Source organism: Panthera onca, chromosome A3, assembly GCF_046562875.1.
Source record: "Panthera onca isolate mPanOnc1 chromosome A3, mPanOnc1 haplotype 2, whole genome shotgun sequence".
In the NCBI taxonomy this organism is placed as follows: domain Eukaryota; kingdom Metazoa; phylum Chordata; class Mammalia; order Carnivora; family Felidae; genus Panthera; species Panthera onca.
The window spans coordinates 72,562,092-72,586,194 of NC_138341.1; the positions used below are offsets into that span (position 1 = coordinate 72,562,092).

A 24,103-nucleotide genomic window follows, 5' to 3' on the forward strand; every position below is an offset into this window, starting at 1 on the left:
CAGTATGACAGTCCCGTCTCTGAATTTCTGGGCCATAGCTGTTTTAAATTAGATTCTCAATGCTGCTTCTGTGAAACCCTTGGCTTAGCTCTGCAATGGAAAAGTTATTTTTATGCTCCGGGCCACAGATATTTATATGGAGGCACATCCCCATAATTCCAATTATGTTTTGTTTTCATGATGCTCTTTTCCTCTACTTAAGAGCCATCATAGATATCATTATTATTTCTGATAAGACACTTGCAAAAAAGCTCTGGGCCAAGTACAGATTCCACAGGGCCCAGACAAATGACGTTGTAAACAGGCAGATTTTAGGTCTTGTGAAACCCTCAAGGAATACCTTCAGTTCTTCTGCCCACTATGGCTGCCTCTCCTTTGTCGATTCCCCACCCCCAATGAAACCCTTTAATTACTCAGGAACTTCATAATCCCTCCTGGGAAAACCTAATCCCAGAAGTCATTTTGTTATTTACTCCTTATATACTCTCTCTGGGGTCTTTGCATTTAATTTTTTTAAGTATATTTATTTATTTTGAGAGAGGAGAGCAGAGGAGTGGCAGAGAGAGAGAGAGAGAGAGAGAGAGAGAGAGAATCCCAAGCAGTCTCCTCACTGTCAAGCAAGGAGCCTGACATGGGGCTCGATCCCAAGAACCACGAGATCTGACCTGAGCTGAAATCAAAAGTCCAACTCTCAATGACTGAGCCACCCAGGAGCCCCCTGGTCTTTGCATTTAAAATGCTATTTTCGGGGCGCCTGGGTGGCTCAGTCGGTTAAGCGTCCGACTTCAGCTCAGGTCACGATCTCACGGTATGTGAGTTCGAGCCCCGCGTCGGGCTCTGGGCCGATGGCTCAGAGCCTGGAGCCTGCTTCCGATTCTGTGTCTCCCTCTCTCTCTGCCCCTCCCCTGTTCATGCTCTCTCTCTGTCTCAAAAATAAATAAACGTTAAAAAAAAAAATTAAAAAATAAATAAATAAATAAAATAAAATGCTATTTTCAATAATGAAATAAAGGGTTTTTATCTTCAGAAGGACAGGAACACCAACTACTAAAGCAAAGAGATACTTGTGGTTAAGAAGGACACTCAAATAACAACACAGTCTATAGAAATGTCCATCAACATGTTGTGGGGACAACTAAAAGCTGTTGGTACAAAAGCAAAAGCAAAATGGTGATTCAAGGCTTTAAGGAAATTCATCCAAGAGAAATTACATTGATTACCAAGAAAACCTAAGTTATTATGAGGTGTTCCCATGGCCTCTCCCTAAAAGTCTCTCTGGTTAGACCTTCTGAAGCACAATCCTGATTTGAAAGAGACAGAACAGTGGAGGGGAGATAACAGGAGACCACTATCTATGAGCTTTAACATATGCCAAGAACTTGGTCCATATTATTTCTTGTTATCTCACTTAATCTTCAGAACAACTTATTGAGGTAGGTCTTGCTACTACTGTTTTATAGAAAAGGAAACTTAGCCTCAGAGATGTTAAGTAACTTGCCTAAGGCCACTGTTATGGTCTGAATGTTTGTGTCCGCCTGAAATTAATATGTTGAAATCCTAACCCCCAAGGTGATGGTATCAGGAGATGGGGCCTTTGGGAGGTAACTGAGTCACGAGGATGGAGTTCTCATGAATGAGATCAGTGCCCCTAAAAGAAGAGGCTGTAGACTGATCTCTTGCCCCTTCAATGGTGTGAGTACATAGTGAGAAGATGGCTGTCTGCAGTTCAGAAGAGGGTCCTCACCGGAACCATGCCGGCACCCTTACTCTGGACTGCTAGTCTCCAGAACCATGAGAAATTAACTTTTGTTGTTAATATATCACCCTGTCTGTTAAACTTTGTTACAGCAGCCCAAATACACTAAAATAGAGCCACACATCTAGTTAGTGGCAAAGCTTAAAATCAAACCCAGATCTGCCAGACTCCAAAGTCCGTTTCTTTTCCATTATCACCTAGGGCTGATGTGAGGACCAGGGGAGAAGGCCAAAAGTGTCTGCTGATTTGGTTCTTTAAAAGAATAGATTTGTTGGGAAGATACGGGAAAGATAATGCTTGCATAGATCTCCTTAAACATTTCCTATAAACAGGCTCAGCTGGTATCAAACAACATTCCCAGAGATGCTGCCAGCTGCATATAAAGAATTGATCATTCAGTATAAATCTGTTTGCACTGTTATAACAGACACAAGTAAATACACATGCCCAACAGAGATAGAACATCACCATCATGACCCAAGGGAACACATCTGCTTCACAAAGTCTTCCTTTCAACATAAATGTGAGTTAGGATGCTGGTTGGTCAGCCATCAATGTTATTATTGAACATTGTACTGAAGGGTCTACCCAATGCAATAAGACAAGAAAAAGATCTAAGTCACAAGGAATGAAAAGACAAATTAGTATTGTTTTGTAATTGTCTACATAAAATATTCAATAATATCTACATACAGACTCTTAGAACTATTAAGAGAAGTCAGCTTGGATGCTAGATGCAGGATCAAAATCCCCAAATCAGAAATGTTTCTATGGGCCAGCAAATAACCAATTTGAAAATATAATAAAAGATATGTAAAATATCAACAAAACCTATAGGAAATTAATACAGCAAAAGTTGTGTAAGACACTGATAGGGGAACTCACCAAACACCATCCACCTGAATAAAAGGAGCAGATAGGAAGACCTAATATTGTAAAGGTATCGGTTCCCTGGAATATAATGTGAATGCAAGTTCAATAAAAATCCCAACGTTGTTTTGTCTTTGCGTGTGACTAGACAAACTAACGTTTATATGAACTAGTAAAATCTAAGAAAGCCAAGAAATTATGAAAAAATAAATAAAAGTAATTCTAAAAGCTAGCAATTATTGAGTTTCCTTATATGGCAGGCAATATTTTGCATACATTATCTCTTCACAATTATCCTTGAAGTGAATATTATTATCTATTTTATAGACAAGGAGACTGAGAGAAATTAGGTAACTCATCCAAGGTTACTTGGTACTCTTAGGAGTAGCAACAGACGCAAGAAGACAATGGTGCAATATCTTCCCAAGTACTCAGGGGAAATCATCGTGAGTCAAAAATTCTACACTCAAACTCTCCTTTGTAAGTGCAAAATAAAGACATTTTCAGGAAAACGAATACTTTCAAGTTTACCAAAGCTCTTTTACGAAAGAACTTCTTCTAAACTTACATTCACATGAAGAAAAATGAACTCAGAAGGAAGAAGTGGGGTGTCTGAAGGAGCAGCCTCCAAACTGCATTGAATTGATGAAACAAAACAATGCACAGGCATACCTCATTTCATTGCACTTTGCAGATATGGCATTTTTTACAAATTGAGGGTTTGCAGCAACTCTGCATCGAACAAGTCTATTCACACTTTTGCAACAGCATTTGCTCACATCACGTCCTTGTGTCACATTTGGGTAAGTCTCACAATGTTTCAAACATTTTCATGACTATTATATTTGTTATGGTGATCTGTGATCAGTGATTACTACGCACTGAAAGCTCAGATGATGGTTAGCATTTTTTAACAATAAAGTATTTTCTTAATTAAGGCATGTACATTGTTGCCTCGACATAATTATTGCATACTTTAATAAAGTACAGTATAGTGTAAACAAACTTTTTTTTAATGTTTATTTTTGAGAGAGAGAGAGAGAGAGAGAGAGAGAGAGAATGTGAGCAGGGGAGGGGCAGAGAGACAGGGAGACACAGAATCTGAAGCAGTCTCCAGACTCTGAGCTGTCAGCACAGAGCCCGATAAGGGGCTTGAACCCACAAACCGTGAGATCATGACCTGAGCCGAAGTCAGATGCTTAACTGACTGAGCCACCCAGGTGCCCCTAAACATAACTTTTTTATGCACTGGGAAGCCAAAAAATTCATCTGACTCACTTTTTTGCAATATTCATTCCACTGCAGTGGTCCAGACCAAATCTGCAATATCTCGGAGATGTGCCTATAAAGTAGGTGAGGAAAGTGGGACCACAGGAAAAGTAAAGGTAGGAAATAGGAGGTGTCTAATAACATTATTAGTTATTGAAAATACAGGCCATAAAGTCCTACACACATGTGAGAAGTAGGCAACTAAGTTGGCTATGTGCTTCTTTTTAGCCAAATAAGAAGTGAGAAACATCAGTTAAAGGATTCACAGCCTCCACAAGACAAAACAGCCAAGTTGCTCACAAGAACTGTTTCTCACACTGAGACCAGGAAGACCTTTCCCATATAGTTAATGGGATACAAGATCTGGGACATTGGTCTGAATGTGGTAATTTGGGAAAGGGGTCCTTGACTCCTACAATTTTTTTTTTTTTCCAATAAGAAGTTGCTTTAGAAGCATCAGCCTTCCTGGGGTACCTGGGTGGCTCAGTCGGTTAAGTGACCAACTCTTGGTTTTGGCTCAGGTCGGATCTCATGGTTTAGTGAGTTCAAGCCCCACATCAGGCTCTGCGCTCACAGTGCAGAGCCTGCTTGGGATTCTCTGCCTCTCCCTCTCCCTCTCTGCCCTTCCCTCATTCATGCTATCTCTGCCTCTCTCAAAATAAATAAATAAACTTTAAAAACAAAGGAAAAAAGAAGTATCAGCCTTCCAGAATCTCTTCCTTGAAGAATAGAAGAGATAAAGCCTCCTACTTAAAGGTGTGTTATTTGAATGACCATGTTTTTAGAAAAGCCCAAGTTTCTGTGGATCTTTAGGTATTTTCCAGGAAGAAGATGGATAAGGTGACCTTGGGGGCCTGGCTCCTTTTGAGGGTACATTGTGGTACAGGATGTGGGTATTTTTTCCCAAACCACCCCCAGAATCACTCACGCTGAATATTTCCACCTCCACTAAACCAGTTCATTTTGCCAATGCATGGAACCACTCACACAGCCAGGCTTCCGAAAAATAGTTTATTGCTGTGCTTTCATAGTAATAAGCATCAAGACATAATAAGCTCTTCTTTCCTGTTCAATGGTAAATCCTTGACCTACCTATCCTGACACACCATATAACACATAGGCAAAAGCGAGCCTGGGAGCTTTCCCCGGATCTTCCTATCCATCACACTCCCCTGACAATGCCAAGAACAACGAAAGCCCATGTGGACAGAGCTTTGAAAACATAACATGCCTGATCTACTTTAAAAATCCTGCCTTGGGGCGCCTGGGTGGCGCAGTCGGTTGGGCGTCCGACTTCAGCTCAGGTCACGATCTCGCGGTCCGTGAGTTCGAGCCCCGTATCGGGCTCTGGGCTGATGGCTCGGAGCCTGGAGCCTGCTTCCAATTCTGTGTCTCCTTCTCTCTCTGCCCCTCCCCCCTTCATGCTCTGTCTCTCTCTGTCTCAAAAATAAATAAAAACGTTAAAAAAAATTTTTTTTTAAATCCTGCCTTCTACCAGGACTGCTCCAGAATCCCAGGGGGTTCCTGGAACTCCAGGCTGCCTGGGAAGCTTCAGAGGAATTCTAGATACCTTTTGTGGGTACAGCTGACTCTTCTGGGAAGGTGAGCTACCTCTGGCTAAGTCTGGAGCAATTCCCAAGGACTTCCAAAGAGAAGTGACAATGAGACACAGAAAAGATGAGAGGCAGAGACATTTTACAATCAACCAAAACATTAGTTCTTACTAAAGTACCAAATACTTCACCTTTCCTTTTCTACATTTTCTTTCTTAATGTAGAATACTTGGCAGGAAGATGGTAGACAGTAGTGATTAAGATGCATAGACTTTGGTCACTGACCTGAATTCAAGATCTCATTCTAGTACACAGAGGCCATGCAGCCCTGGCAAGTTACCCCTCTGATTCTAGTTTCATGAGAATAACAGTTTCATGAGAATAATAACAGTATTTACCTCACAGAGTTTTAAAATGAAACACCATATGCAAGTGGTTTATACTCAATAAATGTTAGCTATTACTACTGCAAAAACTTGACAAATACTGGCAAGCACAAAAAAAAACCCTCAAAAGCACCTGTAATCCTACCATCCACTTTGATGTTTGTAATTCCAGTATTTTTTTGATGTATTTTCAAATAGTGAGATTATAGTACTTTCTATTTCATAACTTGCTTTTAAAACTTAACACCATACCCTAAGCATGTTCTATGTAAGTCAGTGTTCTTGTACAATACGATTTTTAAAGGCCACATCATAGCCCCTTGGGCTATTTTACTTCTTAACAACCCTTGCCCTTCTTCCTCTCTGCAGGCCCCACACTTCATGTATTTCCAATTCATCTGACCCTCCCAGATGATAACTGGCTGCTTTCTATCAGCTAATTGGGGATGCAGGCTTCATCTTACCATCTAGATGACCCGCTCCTTAGCCTTCACTTTACTGGCCTTCATTCATCCCCATCACGAAGAGGGGCCTGTTGGGCTACACAGCAAACATTGGTGTCTGATGCCAAACCACTCAAGATTCCATGAGGTGGCACAGAAGCTAAACAAGGCAGAAAGGCAATTTCTTTCCCAACAGTATAAGGCTGACCTCTAGGGCATTAAATACAGTATTAAAAATCCTCAGGAAGAGACAAAAGATTTTTATCTGCCTGCATTGTTTTCCTAAGCAACAGAGCCAAACAAGTTCAAAACTTACAGGCTTTCTATTTGAATGAAAGTAACAACACTTACTTATCAATGACATTTTAAGACCACAGTAAAACCTAACTAATTCATACTAATGGGGAACTATCAAACTGCATCAGTGGAGAAATATGAATTTACATCCTTTTACATCCTTACATCCTTTTGAGAGAGCAAGAGACAGAGCACGAGTGGTGGAGGGGCAGAGAGAGAGGGAGACACAGAATCCAAAGCAGGCTCCAGGCTCCTAGCTCCAAGCTGTCAGCATAGAGCCCAACGCGACGCGACGTGGGGCTCAAACCCATGAACCATGAGATCACGACCTGAGCCAAAATCGTACGCTTAACCGACTGAGCCACCCAGGCGCCCCTCCAATGAAAATTTTTTTTTTAAGAAATCTTTATTTCCAGGGGCGCCTGGGTGGCTCAGCCAGTTAAGCATCTGACTCGATTTCGCCTCTGGTGATGATCTCATAGTTCATGAGTTTGGTTTGTGAGTTGGAGCCCCGCATCTGGCTCCACACTGACAGAGAGGATTCTCTCTCTCTCTCTCTCTCTCTCTCTCTCTCTCCCTCTCTCTCTCTGCCCCTCCCCCGAGCACGCATCCTCTCAAAAATAAATAAACTTAAAAAAATAAATCTTTATTTCCAAATCGTTCAACACTTTGACCTGTTTTGACAAGTTGTTCAGAGCTTGATCCTAATACATTTGTTACAACCACATTTAGCGTTCTTATAGAAACAGAAACAGCTGAAGTTCTTAAGAAGAGCATTCTCCCTAAAGACAATAAGTGTTCAACATCCCCTGCGATCCTGCTCACACAGCTCACTCCTCAGGGAAGTGTTTTCTTCTTAGTCATGTGGACGCAAACCTCAGCTCAGGCTCCCTCCCACCTCCCTCCAGTTCTGAGTGAGTGGGCAGACGCTTGCCATCTCAACCCAGATCAAACCCTAAAACAAAACAAAACAAAACAAAATCCCTCCAAATTCCAGACTCGATCTGTCCAGACCCATCTGAGAATTAACGAGCTCCTTCTAAGCACCCAGAGAACTAAGCCTGTCATGGAAACACTGATTCAACCATAATGAGAACCGACATAAAACCGCACAAATGAACTAAACATTGTTCCACCCAATCGGAGCCAAGCTACAGCAACAGCCTCAGGAATAAAATAAGCAAGGCTGTTTTTCTTCTTTGTGGTCCTACTCATTTTAGCGCCTTCCACCCTTGTCTTCACAACTGTTTATGAGAAAGTGGGAGCGGGGGAGTTGGGAGAGAGATGGGGAGCCAGCCTGGGAAACGCCAACAAACACTGCGGTTTGTGTCAGGCAAATTACAACTTCTGGCCTGGGGGAGGCCTAACAGTCTGGGGTAGTCTGAAAACGAGCCACACTGAACTCCCATCTCCCACAACAGTTAAGTGTGGAATGAAGTCTTTATTTTCCAAAGATCAAGTTCTGCTCAGTATTTTTAGCAAGCATTCTTTTTATCTCTTTATTATTTTTAAATTTTTTTAATTTATTTTTTTTTCGGAATTAGAAAGGTTAATTATATGAAGTAACATTATTAGTGGAAGAAAGTATACAGGAGGAAAGGCTACAAAAAAAAAAAGTTCAACCAACACAAATAGTAAAAACCTAAATAGAGCCTAAGTAGGAATATATTTTAATTTCCCCTTGGACCCAGCAAGGGACAGTTTGTGAGTCCAGGGGACCCAACACCAAATCTCAGTGAACGTCACTCCTGCAGAAAATGCTGGGGCAAGTGTGGAGGCCCCTTGCGACTGCGGCCGCTGGTCCTGGGTCATCACCTACTAGAGCTGGGAGGGGACAGCGGCCGCTGGTCGTGGGTCACCACCTACTAGAGCTGGGAGGGGACAGCGGCCGCTGGTCCCGGGTCACCACCTACTAGAGCTGGAGGGGACAGCCGGCCGGAGACACCAGCTGTGGCCCGAGGCAGGGGGACCAGAGCCTCCCGCGGAAAGGGGGGGGGAAGGGGCTGCAGCACGAAGAACGAGAGCCAGGAAGAAGGCAGGTGAGAGTCCGGGGGGGGGGGGGGGGGGAGGGGGGGAGGGGGGGAATCCACAGCCCCCGAGGGAGGGTGACTCAGGTCGGGGAGGCCCGGACCGCGCACGGGTTACTAGGCGCCCCCCGCCCCCGCCCTCGAAAGTGTGTCTGGATTTTCTTTGCTGTTTGAGTTTTCTCTTTACAGCCGGACCCAGGTCCCAGCAGCCCCAGGGCCGACGTGCGTAGGGGAAGCCCGGTCGGGGCCCTCCCGGGATGCCTCTGGGGGCGGCAGAGGCGGAGGGAGGGAGATGGGGCGCCCGCGCACGGCGCCCAGAGAGCCCAGGAGATGCCCGCGACCCGGAGGCGCGCGCGCTCCCCGCCCGCAAACTTTCCCAGCCAAGTAGGTGTGGCCCCACCCTGCAGAGAAGGATCCCCTTGCCTGCCCGACTGTCCCCTGGGGCTGGTCACTCACCCGCAACGCCGCTGGGGCTCCGACTCCGGCGGCCGCCATCCACTACGGAGGAGGAGGAGGAGCGGGAGGAGGAGGAGGGGGAGGGGACCCGGAGGGAGGGGGGAGGGGGAGGGCCCGGAGCCAGCAGGAGCGGAGCCTGCAGGAGTGGCGGGGAGGGAAGGGGGCGGCCACCCCGCGGGGACTCCAGTCCCCGCCCCACCTCCTCTCCGTACCCTGCCGGCCCCCTTTCTCTCCCCACTCTCTTTCCAGCCCTGGATCCCCCAAAGTCTTTTCAGGTGTCCTATTCTCATTCTCTTCCCTCTGGCGCATCTTCCTTCCCCTGAGTCTCCAGCCCCCAAGAAGGGGAGAACACGCTCCCTCCAGCAGAAGTTAGTGGGGAGGGGAGTGTGTGAGCTACAGTATATATGAGTGTGTGAGCCCCCTTGAAGCAGATGGCTGGGACCCTTGGCAGGTCTGAGGCCAACCTGCACTTTCTGGGCCTTTGTCATCATTTCTAGGTGGTGGGAATGATGAAGGAGGGGGTGTCTTTGTGGGCATGCTTTCCACGTTGCTTCACTGAGAGATTTTTTTTGGTTTATTTTGTTTGGTTTTCTCTTGTGATTAGGAGAACTAAAGAATTATTGTTGAAGTCTCTGTTGAGTGCCTCCTCTTTTCCCTTCAGGTGGAACCAGCACTGGTCAGGGTAAGATGAAAGGTACAGTTAGTCCTTATGAGGAGGACCCTGGATGGCTTGTGAAGGGCCAAGCTGTGTGGATGGGGCAGGACGGAAATATTTAAAGATGCCTCCTAGGTGCTGCCTGCAGAGGACAGAAGAGATAAGGGGAGTTTGTCTCCCCAGGAGAGGTTAGAGAGGGCTTCCGGTCCCTACTCCATCACCTGCTAGGATTTGACTCCAGGCAAGTCAGTCATTGGGCTGCTCAGCCTTTTTTGCAAGTGGGGCTGCCTCACTGGGAGCCAGTAAGAATTGAAAGGAGATCTGCCTGTGTGCCTTTTATCCTGGAGGGATACCCAACCCCAGGATGGGGTGTTTGAACAGATACTGAGGGGAGAAAAGAGGACATTCCAGGCCCTGGGTCTAGTGCTTTGGATACTAGCAAGACTGGAAAGCTTAGAGGTGGAAAATGTTTGGATGGGAAGGTGGAACATAAAGCATGAAACAGGAAAAACATGAATGTTTTTAAGCAAAGGAATATTTTGCTCCAGGCGGTGTCCTATTCACTCTTGGATCCCCAAAGCCTAGCATGCAGTAGGTACTAGTAAACCCTTGTGGACTCAAAATGACAACTGAAGAATATTGACCTAACAGTCTGAAAGATGAACTATCCAGCAAGGGAGAGCTTGGCCCCAAGGAGAAAAGTTAGGGGACCCTAGTGAACATGTTAACTTGAAGTGCTATGCCTGGATGGTAGAAAGGAAATGAGGGAATTCCCCTGATACATCCTTGCCTTGGCATAGCAACGTGATTCTCTTTTAAATGCTCTTTCAAGTGTAGGCTTGTTTTTGACCTTGGAGTTCTGGGTGAAATAAAAAAGATACTCAGTATTGTATTCAAAAACCATCCTGAAACTACATTCAGAGAGGACACAGGCATGCCTGAAGTCACACCACAGGATCTACTTAGGATACTTTTATTCTCAGATGAAATTTCTAGTGGTTTTTATGCTTAAAATACCCTCAACAAATAGAAAAAGGGACTGGGTCCTCCTCTTTTCCCTAGTTCCTCTGGCTACCATCCCAGTGATGGTCAAGGGTTGAAGAAGGTCAAGAGAGAGCCTAGGGAACAGGAAGTCACCTGATAGGCAACTTTTCAGAGACTCTTCTGTGGAACCAGACAGGTAATGGCCCCAAGTCCACCTTCTGGTAAGGAGCTGAGAGAGGTGCAGAGCAAGAAGAACAAAGGAAGAGGGAAGCAGAAGAAGGGAAGAAAGGGATGCCTTGACCCTGGGCATTCTGGCTAAAGCTCCAAATTGAACTTCCTAGGTCTGGTGAATAAGCCAATAGGCCTTGGCGGGGGGGGGGGGGGGGGGGGGGGGGGGGGGGGGGGGGAGCAGCCTATCTCAGAAAATGCCACAGGTAACAACTTAAGAAAAGGCTCATACTGGGAACAACAATACACTTGACAAATGGCAATCATTGTTGCATTTAAATAGAGTTTTGAGTGCACCTTTTAAATTCTACCATCTTTGGATAAGTAGTGTGGCTTTGAATAGTAGGTTGCCCACCTGGTGAAAGAAATCGCTTTGGAAACTTTGACACTATAGGCCCATAATTTTCTAAAGACCAAATATAGTTGGTTGAAAACCATTTATATTTTACAAGGGACTGTCCCTCCCCTTTCTGTGTGACTCAGCGTTGCCCCAAAGGTTGCCACTTTGATGAATGCAGATTTATTTCTTGAAACACCACCACATATTTCCAAAGAATCCTTTCTGGTAGTGCCCCTTTGTATCAAAATCTGATGGTAAACAGCTCAGTCTGGCCTCAATAGCTAAACTACCACAGCCTTCTATCACCAGCTGTTAGCCCATTTTACTCCACTTCCTTTTCTTTTCCTTGCTCTATAATAAGTAGACCTTCAGACTAGCTCATTCTCCTTTTTTTCTTTTCCTAGCAGCTTTTCCACGGAAATCATTTAAAACTTCCAAGCTGTTTAACAAAGGCTCCTCAAAGTGTCCGTACATATGACCTAGTAGATTAACTTGGAATTCCTCGAAACTCAAATCAGATGAAGCAGTCAGGATCAATTAATATAAACTCAAACCAGTTTGCAGAAATGCCCGAAGGGGACGTGGTTGGGAAAAGGACTTCAGATTTAGGACAAGCTTAGCCCTCAATGCTTGATAAAAACATTCTTCTCTAAAAACTTTACAAGTCACTATTTACAACATTCACTGAAGATAGGAGGAGGGCTTTTGGGAAACAATATTCAAAAAAAATATTAGCCAGAAGATGGCTTCAATAAAAGTGAAGATTAAACAGGGGGAAATAACCACTATTTTACCTACGTGATTGCATTCAAGCCTGATGTTTGAAGAACACACTATTTTTAAACAACTTTCTCCATGAGGAAACCTGAATACTTTTTGGATAGAAATTTCCAGAGATAAACACATCCTCACTGAGCATGTCAAAATCAATGATAGTTACGGGGATGAACACTTATTTCAGAATGGCCTGAGATTGGCTATCCTTTATCCTGGGGATGGGACACTCTTAGGTGTGGGGCTTGGGCTACAGTTGGCCAGTTCCGTGGCCGGCTTCCTAAAATGTACCCAATTAGTATTTTGACCACCTGCTACAAAACACTGGGCTAGGCATGAATGGTTCCTGCCTCCCAGCATCTGTAGCTGCTCAGGGTGACTGCACACGTGATGATGATTGCACGCGGTATGTAGATAGTTGAACACAACAGAAGAGGTGTCCTGAAGATATAAACGAAAGCTGAGGAGAGAGAGAAAATATTCCTTAGCATCTGAGCAAGATGTAAGTGACGTTTTGTTCTTTGTTAGTTAACTGAACTGTGGAGTTTCTATTCTTGGACCTATGGTATGTCACCACTCAGCTATTCCACTGGTATTTAGGGAGCAGTGGGGTTGAGTTCGGATTAAAGCTCCTGGTAAAACAAACACAAAGGTTCCAGGTGGGGGAGGTGCCTTTTGAGCCTCCTACACCCACAAATGAGACAATAGCCCCCAGCCTGTTTCCACCAGGAGTCAATTCTTCTAATCCTCTCCTTATGAAAAATTACTCCGATGTTCTAGAGCCTCTTCTTTCAAAGACTGGGAAGAGCTATAATGGGTTTTCCTGCTCTAATGCTTTGATTGCCAGTTAATTTCCTAATTTGGAGCTAATTACTAAACTGCTTAAAAATTTAAGGCACAGGCAACCATCTACTGACAAGCTTTCCATTTATCACCATGGTGTCTGAGGACATGGCCCTTAGCAGAGAAAAGCAGCTTCCTTCTCTATCACAGAACAGATACTTCCTTGTCAGTGTGGCTCTGCCAGATTAGATTATTTAATAGCCATCAGCAACCAAGTTGCTCTCTTCATATGTTAAAGTGACAGAGGAGTTTAAAGACTTTTAAGAGCTAGAAGCGACTCCCAGGTTTAATGCTGCATAAAACAAAACTATAAACCGCATGTTTTTTCTGTTTAAGGATTTTTATTATAAAGATGGCTTTAATTCATAGACATTCGGAAAGAATTCTTTTGCTCCCTGTTTTGGTGGCTCTCCCAGCTAACTGGTTCCTCATTTTTATTTTTACTCACATTTTTGTTCAGAAATAGTGTGGCTGAGTTTTTGTTTTGTTATGTTTTGTTTAAACAGATAATGAGTTTGGAAAGTGGTCATGTTATTAAAAAGTATGTTAGTTTCACTGAGCGTTTCTTACCAAAAGCAGTAGAGAATCCAGTTTAATCTGCTTGAAAGATGAACAGTGTTGCTTACAACATAATGAGGGGTGCTATTTAAAATGATACAACAAGGCACATGCCCTTTGTCAGTTTCTCCAGCTGTGCCTGCGGGTCTTCTAGCCCGGGGCTGCTCATGTGAACAGTGCCCCCTTGAGTTATGCAGCCGACTAACCAACCACCAGCTCCTTCTTATTAAAGAGCCTTTTTCTCTTCACTTGGAATTTCTTACAATCCCAATTTTGATTAAAAACATACATTTTCACATATGCATGAAAAAAGGGCAGGAAGAAACAAAAATGTTAATACCTGAATCTCTACCGAGAGATGCGCACTCTTGATACTCTTTCTTGCTTCCAAATTTTCAACAGTGAGCATGCAGTACATAATCAGGAGAAAGTAGGATATATGTCATTTCATTTCTGAGAACTCCGTCTTCCCCAGGAAGCAGTGCATGATTAAAGACCTCCCCCCCCTTTTTCTTTTTAGTTTCACTCTTACATGGACTTCAGGTAACCATCTAATTCCCAATTCTGTGCCTAAACTAGAATTACCTCTCACTTTGCACTTCCCATGGCACTCAGGCCTTCCCTGAGAGGTTTACACAGAAGAGACAAGGCCTTTGAGAGGTAGGCTGCAGTGGTGAGCAGAGGAAAAAGGCAGTCCCTAGAAGGACTTCTCTATCCCAAACCCTCCAAAGGAGGAATAGAAATAGACTAGAAATGCCATAAGGACTGTCACAGAGCACTGAAGGCCTGGCAGGAGCTGGAAAGCCTAAGTTTATGAGGGAGCTAATCAGAATGGTTATTTGATCTCTTTCCCACAGTGCTTGGGGGCCTAGGCGCAGTTGCAGTGAAAACAGCTGGCTTAGCTGTTAACCTGGAAATGAGGTCACAGAAAACAGAAAGGGGTAAGGGGCCCGTGCCTGGACAGGCAGGGCAGAATGGGACTGAGCTGATTCACTCAGAGGTCCCCAAGGCAGGATCCAAACACAGTCATTACTGTGAGCTCTGGGTCTCTCTCTCTACAGCAGGCAGCAGAGGCCGTGGGGCGGAGGTCAAGGAGGTGGCCTTTGTGCTGAGCACAGAGGGAAACTGGTGATGAACTCTCAGCTAAACCAGAATAAGGCATTTTGGAAGGTGGCTGGAGAGGAGGCCCAAAGGAGATGCAGCAGGCAGGGAGGCGGGGACAGCTGAACTAACCTGGGAGCTTGGACATGGGGTGCAGTGGGCTTGAGCAAGCAGCTCAAGTAAAAGGAGAATATATTTAGAGAGTGCTGGAGACATACCAGAGGTTTACACCGGAATGATACAATGTTGATGAAATAAACCAAGGAGAGCCTGAAGTATGGTTACAGGTACTGTTAAGGTAAAACGCAAAGCATTAATAAAGGATAAACCAGACAATTGTTCAATTTGGAGAATTAGAAAGGTTATATCTAAGTCGGGATTCTGTACATTTTGTAAGACATACTTTCATAGGTTTTGGTTTCCTTCATCAAATTTTCATAGCCTGAAAGTTTGACATAAGTACGAATTTATTGACATCAATTTCCTTAAGCTATTATTCCAACACAGAGAAGGTACTGAAGAACTGTGATAGTAAGACAATGATATTAAACCCACAAGATCTGAAGTTTGCAAGACCCACTCCCTCTGAGAGAGAGAGAGAGAGAGAAAAAATACGAATAAGTCTTCAAAAAGAATCTGGAGACTGCTTTCAATTATAGCAAGAAGGAACGACAGTTTGACAATTTAAGCATTTTATCCAGAAACATAGATCTATTCCATAGATACCAAATCAATTACCATATAATTGAGTTTGAAAATATACAAAATATTTGTTGTTCTTACATACTGAAATTAAAACCTAATTTTAAAAAGTGCACAGTAAAAACAGCATAAGGAAACCTACGATATCCATGATACATGTATTGTTGTCCATTGTACTGTCAACATCAAATTCTGTATTTGCATTACTGGTCACAAATATACTTTAAATGTTTCAAGGCCATTTACAACACTGACTAGTTTACTAGGTCCAAAAGCAGCCCAGCTCCCTGAAGGTGGCCAGCACTGGGCACTGGACACTGGACAAGCGGTCTGGGTCCTGCAGCTCCACGCAAAAGTAGCAGCTTTGGAAGGAAGTCGCCAACCATCTATGTGTAAACTATCGGCTCTTGTTCTTTTTAGAATTTCCCTGTGCAAAGAAAAATATCAACAATAAGAACACAGACTTCTAGAAAAGTAACCCAGAGTTTACAGGCCAAGCTCTCTGGAAGGCCATAGTTCACTGTGGAAAACTTTAGCTTCCAAGACAGAGTACAGCTGGTAACCCTGCATTGCTAACTTTTATTCAGTAATCAAAAAGCAGTTGATCACTTTTAACTCCCCCACTAGCTATCTCCACAACCCCTATCTGCCTGAGGGCTAAGAATCGGCAATAAAGAAAGAAAACAGAGCTATCTTGGATTTACCAAACCTCAAAAATTCATTTTGATCCAAAGACAAGGAAGTTTATGATTTCAGCCTAAACATGTTCTTAGCCTAAACATGTTTCCTTGTTGCTTAATAAATACCTTTTAAAGGTCTTAATAGATGCTAATTTTGAGTATGTGCCAACTAACGCCCCAGTGGAAATGATCATCTGAAAAAGGAAGCTCAGATACTGACTGAAAACTCAGGGGCAGATGTCTTACCTTATTCCCCATCTCCTCACATACGGCGATTTGGACTTTCCAGTTTTATGAACTTCTTTCTGGAGAAGCTCACTTTTTAGGAATACATTCTAACTAAATTCCTCTACTTAACCATTACTTACAAATATATTTTTGTCATGTATGTGGGAAATGCCTGCAGAACACAAACATTTATAACAAGATGATAGCAAACAAAATGGTTCCAAGATGTTTACTTGGTATCCAATGGAGACCCTGTCAACTCAGCTGTAAGATGATTCTACAGCAACCGTAATTACTAATAAACGGCGGGTGGGGGTGGATCACAGAATGATCAAAAAAAGGTTAGCAAAATAAACTACAACGTGAGGAAGGATCTCAAGCTCAGCATTTCACTAAGGACGTATTTTAAGGACTAGATTAAAAAGTTCAGAGAGGACTTGAAAATTCCCTAACTGCTAAAGTAGCCGCAATACAGTTACCTTCGGGACAATGAACTTTGCTGTAGTCAACATTCATCCCTTTCAATTCAGAACAAATGTCTTCTGCACCCTGAAGTCTACCACTTCTTTCCAAATGTTAGGAGCTAAAACAGGCTTTCTCATAATACTCATACTAAGGTATGTGCTTTCTACCATTACCAGGAATATAACCTGTGAGCTAGCTGTTGCCCTCCTGTAACACCAAGAAAGAGGCCAAAAGAGTTACGGGGAGGCATTACTTAAGGACCAACCCCCACCCATCACCTCCGAGCTCGTTTCCTGAAGCAAAAGTAACTGGAGAACCACAATCAAACTCACACTGTCTGGTTACCATCATCACAAGATGTCCCAGAAAAGTATCACATTCTCTTGCTTTCTCCAAAGCGGCCAGGGGCCAATCAGTATCATGAGGCTACACCGAGAAATGGTATTATATAATGCAGATGCCAATGCACTAACAGGATATATTTCCCAAGGAGACACCAACTGAGCAGAATGCTGCCTTCACCACCACTAGCCGATGTTAAATAAAGCTACAGTTTGTTCATTTCTATTTCCTCCCCAGTGCTAGCAGCACATAGAAGGAATGGCTGCTAGGTCAATAAGAGGCAGCAGCAGATTTCAAAGAGCACAGGTTAGAGACAGTAAATCCCACCTGGCAGTGGTACAGTATTGTCTGAGTTACAAAACATGCTAACTATCTGAGAGGCTTCCTAAAGCCTGTCTTTTCATGGTAAAAGAATATATACATTATGTGACAACAATAGAGACATGATATGTAGATATACACTTTAATGCAAGGATAGTACTAATATCTGTCGATCTCAAGACTGGACAAGCAGTGGCTTTATGGAAACAAAAGCAAAAGAAAATTTTGCAAAAGGACAAGGCATACCTAGCTTTATGGATGTGTATAAAAATAAATCTGCTAAAGAAGGTCACTCTCCAACAGCACCATTTTAGTTTCATGGGTGGCTCAGTCGGTTAAACTTCTGACTTTGGCTCAGGTCATAATCTCACAATTCACAGGTTCAAGCCCATATCGGGCTCTCTGCTGTCAGCTCAGAGCCCACTTCAGATCCTCTGTCCTCCTCTCTCTGCCCTGCGCTCTCTCTCTTTCTCTCTCTCTGTCCCGCCCCCATGCACGTGCTCTCTCTCTCTCTCTCAAAATAATAAACACTAAAAAAAAAAAAAAAAAAAAAAAATTCATATCATAACCTGCCTAAAAAGTCCCCCTAAATGATAAAACGGTAGAAGAATCCCAAAAATGCCCAAAATCAAAGGACACAGTATTATTAAAGGCCTTAGAGGCCTTAGAGGTCAGACCTCCTCTCAACTTATAATTCAGTCAAAGAAACTGAATTTTACTTTTGGATAACAGGACAAATTGTGTGAAGAATAATTATTTAAACACTTTAAATCTCTTAACCTTTGCTCCTGAAATGCATAGCAATGAAATACTTCATATTACATATGAAATACTGTATGTGAGAGACCTCCTCCTTCCCCTTCCCTACCTTACTGGACATCTTCAGTGTGTCAATCTCTTCTCTCTGTTTAGATAATGTCTCGTTCATGCTGCACAGGTGGTCACTCATCATACTTAACTGATCCTCATAACTCCTCTTGGTAGTTGTCAGCTCATCCTAAATGGCAAAGGAACAGAGGGAAAAAGGACAAATTAAAACCCCCCTAGTCACCCACCTCAAAGCTTTTTTAATTTATGAAAGAAATTTGAGAAAAGCAACCTATCAAGATGACCTATCTGATCAATTAACATAAAGGACAAGCCACAGGCCTTAACAAAATTAAAACAAATGGGGGAAAAGTTTTTCTTCTTTTCAGCCTTCAAAACAGGTTTTGAATTTCTTTGCAAAAAGACTTTCCTTCTACCTCAGGTATAAAATTGTGACAAAGAACAAGAGGGCTACATTGTCTTTCCAACTCTCCTCAGGTTTTCCCCAAGCCTCAAGGCCCTCAGCCCTCAGGGCAGGACCCTCCTTGGAGGAAGCACCTTTGTCTTCCCATCTCTCTGCTTGCTCCAGCCCCTTAAAATCTAATCCTGTGCTCCTAGCTAATCTAATTAACTAATCTGAAATTAGGAGGGGGCGGGTGTTGCTGTGCTAATGTGTTTTTTCTCTACCTATATCACGTTTATATTTAACAGAGGCTTTCTGGAAACAAGGCTTTTAAAACAGACCAGTGAGGAAGGAGGAATATTCTGCAGCCCCACCTTTCAGTTCAGGTCAGTTTTATGAAATGGTAAAGAGAAGAATCAGAGTCATGTGAACAGAGCAAGTGTACAGCCCGTCACGACGGAGATTAGCACGGGGAATGGGGAGGGAGGACTGGGGGTACATAAGTATCATTTAAGGAAATGCTGACTATAAAGCTATTCAAAAGAAAATCAAGTCAGAGAAAGAAGCAATACACAACTTTCTGCCTGACATAAGTTACTTTAAAATGAGTTAGAACTAAAGCGGTTAGAAAAATGCATGTCTAGAGGTCAAATGCCACTACTTTTGAAAGGAAACGCTGACTTTGCTGCCCAAGAACTTTCAGTGAAAACCGTATTAACATTGTGTAGGTAACACTTCTGAACTCACCTGAAGTCTGCTGATGTTCTGACCAGCTACTTTCATCTCTTCCGTCAGTGCCTCTTTAGACTTTTCGGCCAAGGCCAGTCTCTTAGAGAGTGCTCGGCACTGTTAAATTAGAAAACATCCCATTATCTCAGGGGGCATTTCCCCCAAACCAAATTCACTTTAGGCCTGTACCACACACTGAAGGACACAGAAAGATGTGGTCCCTCTCACCACTTTAATAAGCAAAAACATCTACTAACCCAAGCTCACCAAGGTTTTCCTAGCTCTAGCCTGACAACCAGTGGTTACAAAAACTTAAGAAGTTGGGGGTTTTTTGTTGTTTAAGAATTTATTTATTTTTAAATGTTTATTTATTTATTTAGGGGAAGAGAGAGAGAGGGTGCATGCATGCATATGAGCAGGGGAGGGGCACACAGAGAAGGAGAGAGAAAATCCCAAGCAGGCTCCATGCTGTCAGCACAGAGCCAGACAGGAGGGGAGTAGGGGTGCTTGATCTCATCACCCATGAGATCATGACCTGAGCTGAAATCAAGAGTCAGACACTTAACCAACTGAGTCACCCAGGTACCCCTAAAAATTTATTTTTAAGTAATCTCTATACCCAATATGGGGCTTGAACTCACAACCCCAAGATCAAGAGTCCCATGCTCTAGTAACTGAGCCAGCCAGGCGCCCCTTAAGAAGTTTTTTACATTTACCCAGGATTCATTTATACTCAAACTGGATGAGAACAAAAGTGGTTATTTCAAAAGTTATCAATGATTAGTCAGTCAGAGAAAGATAAAAATCATATGACTTCACTCATATGAGGACTTTAAGAGACAAAAGAGATCAACATAAGGGAAGGGAAACAAAAATAATATAAAAACAGGGAGGGGGACAAAACAGAAGAGACTCATAAATATGGAGAACAAACTGAGGGTTACTGAAGGGGTTGTGGGAGGGGGGATGGGCTAAATGGGTAAGGGGCACTAAGGAATCTACTCCTGAAATCATTGTTGCATTATATGCTAATTTGGGTGTAAATTTTAAAAAATTAAAAATAAAATTAAAAATAAATAAATAAATAAATAAATATGTTTTAAAAAAAGTTATCAATGGCATCTGACTTTGCAATATGAATCCTAAGGCAATTTTCTCGTGTTTTAAGTCCTCTGTTATAGAGACCACATTACAGGAACAATAAAAGCTTTACAGTCCCAGGCTACAGATTAGGCTCAATCTACAGGGAATATGAAGTCAGTGTAGGAATCTGAAGATCCCAGCTGCTTTCTCTGGGGTTCTACCAAAGCTGGGCTATCCAGAGACAGAGCTCATCAAGAAGAAAAAAGAAAAATTCTGTTTCTCACTATTGTTTAAAGACAGTGTGCCATCAAAGGATCACTAAACTTTCTGATAAGGCCGAGAGACTGACAAGGAGGATCTGTTGAGACACATCTGAATCTGTGTCAACATCACTCAGACTAACCATTCCAGTAAAGTCATACGGAGGGCTCACCACTTCCTGTTTACAGACGAGGAAAAACTAGGACAATGTAAAAATTGTTGTTATCACATTGTGCTGAAAACATTTCCCAAGATAAGCAAATCTCTTGGAAATGAAACAGCCAACACTCCCCAGCTACTCATTTCATTCCTCACAAGAGAATTCCACCAAATCAACCACCATTTATTAACCAAACATCTACTATGTGCTCGGCACCAAACCTGAAAAAGAGGGAGAGATTTGCAAGTCACGGGTCCTCACAAAGACGACAATCCAGTCTGGGACACTAACTCCAAAGGCAGTTAGGGATCCAAACAAGGACACGGTTGCATGGCCTCAGAAGCTCGGCACCACAGCAGCACCAGCGTAGGTCAGCCAGTTCGCTGTGCTCCCCATTTTCTACAGCCCAACAAGCAGTCACTCTTATTAACTGATCAAAGAGGTGTGGAATGGTGGTTTATGAACAGCATGGACCTAGGCACATCATTTCTTTCAGCAAGAAAAAAAGAAGCAAAGTCCCTCTCCACATCTAGCAACTGGCTTCCTATCAACCCCTCTGTCTCCGTAGTACAGTAGAAAATCACAAAGTCAGGTCCCAGTACTGGGTGTTGTCTTTTCTTTCCCAATTTCTTTAACAATTTATTTATTTTTTTAAGTAGGCTTCACACCCAGAGTGGAACCCAATGTGGGGCTTGAAGACCCTGAGATCCAGACCTGAGCTGAGAGCAATGGTCGGACGCTTACCCGACTGAACCACCCGGGCGCCCCTCAATTTCTTTAACAACTTAAAGCATTATAATTCTCTGTCTGACATCTAAAACTGACCTTTAATGTAAAGTTTTAAGTGAGAGACCTTACAGGTATTCTTATAGGTTGAGCGACATCCATTCTATCGCTGCACTTTCTTGCTTCATTCTCTCCCTTCTAATTAATGAACTGGTGTAGGATGTTATTGAGTATCTTGCATAGGGTTTTTCTAATTCTCCTAAGAAAATGAGTTATTTGGTTAGGGAAGAAGAAAATGAAACAAAAAGATTATATATCAAAGGTTTAAAAAGGTCACATTTTATCATTTATAGGATTTTATCACTTATTCATTTTATCATTTATAGGAACTCGTTTCTACAACTTGTCACTTAGGAAAAAAAGAACCAGTCATATTTTTTTAAATTTCTTTGCATAAAATTCCTTGACTTGTGAACGTCTACCTGCCTATAATTCTCTAAAACAAGTAATCTCTAGCAATAATGCCCCAAACATGTTATGTGACCATAGGAAAGGTGACTGATAAGTCTCTCAACTGTCTTTCGGTAATTTGGAAATGACAAATCAGTCCCTATTTACTGAAATGAGGATGTGGGGTTGGATGCAGCCTGACCAATATGAACTCCAACCAACTTCACACGGATGCATAGACACGAACTTCTCTCTTCGAATGAATAGCAGGAGACCAGGACAGTGACCTAATTGCTGACAGGGTGAGGAAAAAGCCCCCAAATCTAATTAAGTCTCCACTCACCTCGGCATAAAAATGCACTGACTTGCTGTCGGCCAGCTGCAGTTGAGATGTCAGCTCCACTATCCTTGCCATGTAGTGATTTTTAATTAAGTCTTCACGCGACTCCACATCTGGAACCTGAACAGAGCACACATAACTAACTAAATAAATGCCAGTGAGATGAAGCAGTTCCAGAAAAGATTACCATCACTCCAAAAGAAAAAAGAAAAGGACAACATTTTGTACACTTTCATTTTAAATCGGATAGGGAATCATAGTTTTTCTACCCCTCAAAGAAACTTCAGACAAGCCAGGTAAATGTGTATTCTAAATACCTCTTATTCTGCATTCCTGCCTATCTCACAATAAGGTCATGGCTTCAAAAGAACAGAGCATAAGTGAAGTACTGGGAGGCCCACTACCTCTGGAGTCATGTCCCTCCATCCAGCCTTGAGAAGCCACAGACCTGTCTGACACCTACATCCTCTCCAACCGGAAGAAGGCAGGGGAAAGGGAACATTGTTGGAACCCCTAAAATCTGAACATTCTTTTTTCCCCTCAAATTATCTTAAGACAGCTCTAATGTTCTTAAACACACTAACCAAAGAAACCATTTCTATTCTGAACAGTTTATGGGCCTTGTCCCACACCAGTATTTCCTCTAGTTACTCTAGCAATGGTATGTTATTGAGTTTTAAGTTTAAAAACACAGAGAAAAGTTCAAGATTACCTAAAGTAAAAGGCCAATAGGGAAATCGAATTTACCAACCTACTTGAACTATATTTACCAGCTTGCCATACTGAGTAGAAAGCTAAATAACTTCGGTGTTCCTTGAATGGTTATTTATAAAGTTACACTTTACAATATTTCAAAACTCAAAAGCCAAATCTGGGTTCACTCCCTTGAGGGCTGGAAAGAACTGGCAAGCACACTACACTGTTGGTCAAGACCCTGAAAAGCCCTCTCCCCAGCCTGCCCACTAGGAGGGCTAACACGTCCAGCCTCCTTCAGGATGCCAGCGAACTGATGGCCAAGCTTGCACCACACCTTGTCAAACTGCCAAGCCAAGTCGTTCAACGAGACAATTACAAAAACAGGCTACAATTTGTTGGTGACAGTTAAAATAGAACCAGAAAGAAAAGCAACATGGATCCATGGATGGAGGAGAAAAACACTGGCTCCACAATTTCTAGAATGGTCAGAAAACAATTAGAGAAAGCTGACTTTTGCTGGACTTTGTGAACAAACATACAGTCAAATATTTACCAACAAACATGACGCTAAGCACACATTACCTCATTGTCAGATGTCCTGGTTAAAATCCCAATCTAGAATATAAGGGGAAAAAATCTTTAGAACGGACGGTTTTCACTTCAAATACAATAGTTGAAACAGTTGTTATATTTTCGCTTCTCAGTTCACACTGTTTTTAAGTGCACTGGGAGTGCAGTCCTAGATCATCACCCTGTATGGTCTTTTACTACAAGGAAGCTGTACCTACAGAGAGCTAACTGTGTTCACTATTTCCATCATGAGGCAGTAATGGATAATGATCATCACTATTTCCTCTATCAAAATGCTGTAGTCATTTTCACTGAAACCCAACAAATTGCCTGGGAAGAAAGAGAGGGAGAAGAGCTTTGACTCATCATTTCTGGGCCTATTTCCAAAACAGTAGCCAAGGAGGGGTAAAGACAGTTTTATGGTGACCATAATAACTAAACATTCCAAACAGAAAATACAAATAACAAACATTCTGCTGAAAGTTCAAAAGGAGAAAGAAGAAATACACTTTTGATACAATGTTATGACATTAATAAATACTAATTTCAGGTTTAAATTAATGAAAAAGAAAATGTAATTTCAGACACATTAAAGTACTG

General features: G+C 42.6%; 2 protein-coding genes across 2 annotated transcripts in view; both read right to left on the reverse strand.

Annotated features, from left to right (window-relative positions):
• STON1 (stonin 1) overlaps window positions 1-9,134 on the reverse strand; it is a 49,611-nt gene extending 40,477 nt beyond the window's left edge. The window contains exon 1 of the mRNA XM_060606326.3: window positions 9,058-9,134. The gene's annotated coding sequence lies outside the window, so the exon portion shown is untranslated. The remainder of the gene's footprint in view (window positions 1-9,057) is intronic.
• A 5,855-nt stretch (window positions 9,135-14,989) lies between these two features.
• The window catches only part of PPP1R21 (protein phosphatase 1 regulatory subunit 21), a 63,919-nt gene continuing 54,805 nt past the window's right edge, over window positions 14,990-24,103 (reverse strand). The window contains exons 18-22 of the mRNA XM_060606318.3: window positions 23,516-23,548; window positions 22,241-22,357; window positions 19,236-19,334; window positions 18,147-18,275; window positions 14,990-15,669 (exon numbers count right to left, since the gene is read on the reverse strand). Coding sequence (XP_060462301.3) covers window positions 15,640-15,669; window positions 18,147-18,275; window positions 19,236-19,334; window positions 22,241-22,357; window positions 23,516-23,548 — 408 coding nt within the window. The 3' untranslated portion in view covers window positions 14,990-15,639. The remainder of the gene's footprint in view (window positions 15,670-18,146; window positions 18,276-19,235; window positions 19,335-22,240; window positions 22,358-23,515; window positions 23,549-24,103) is intronic.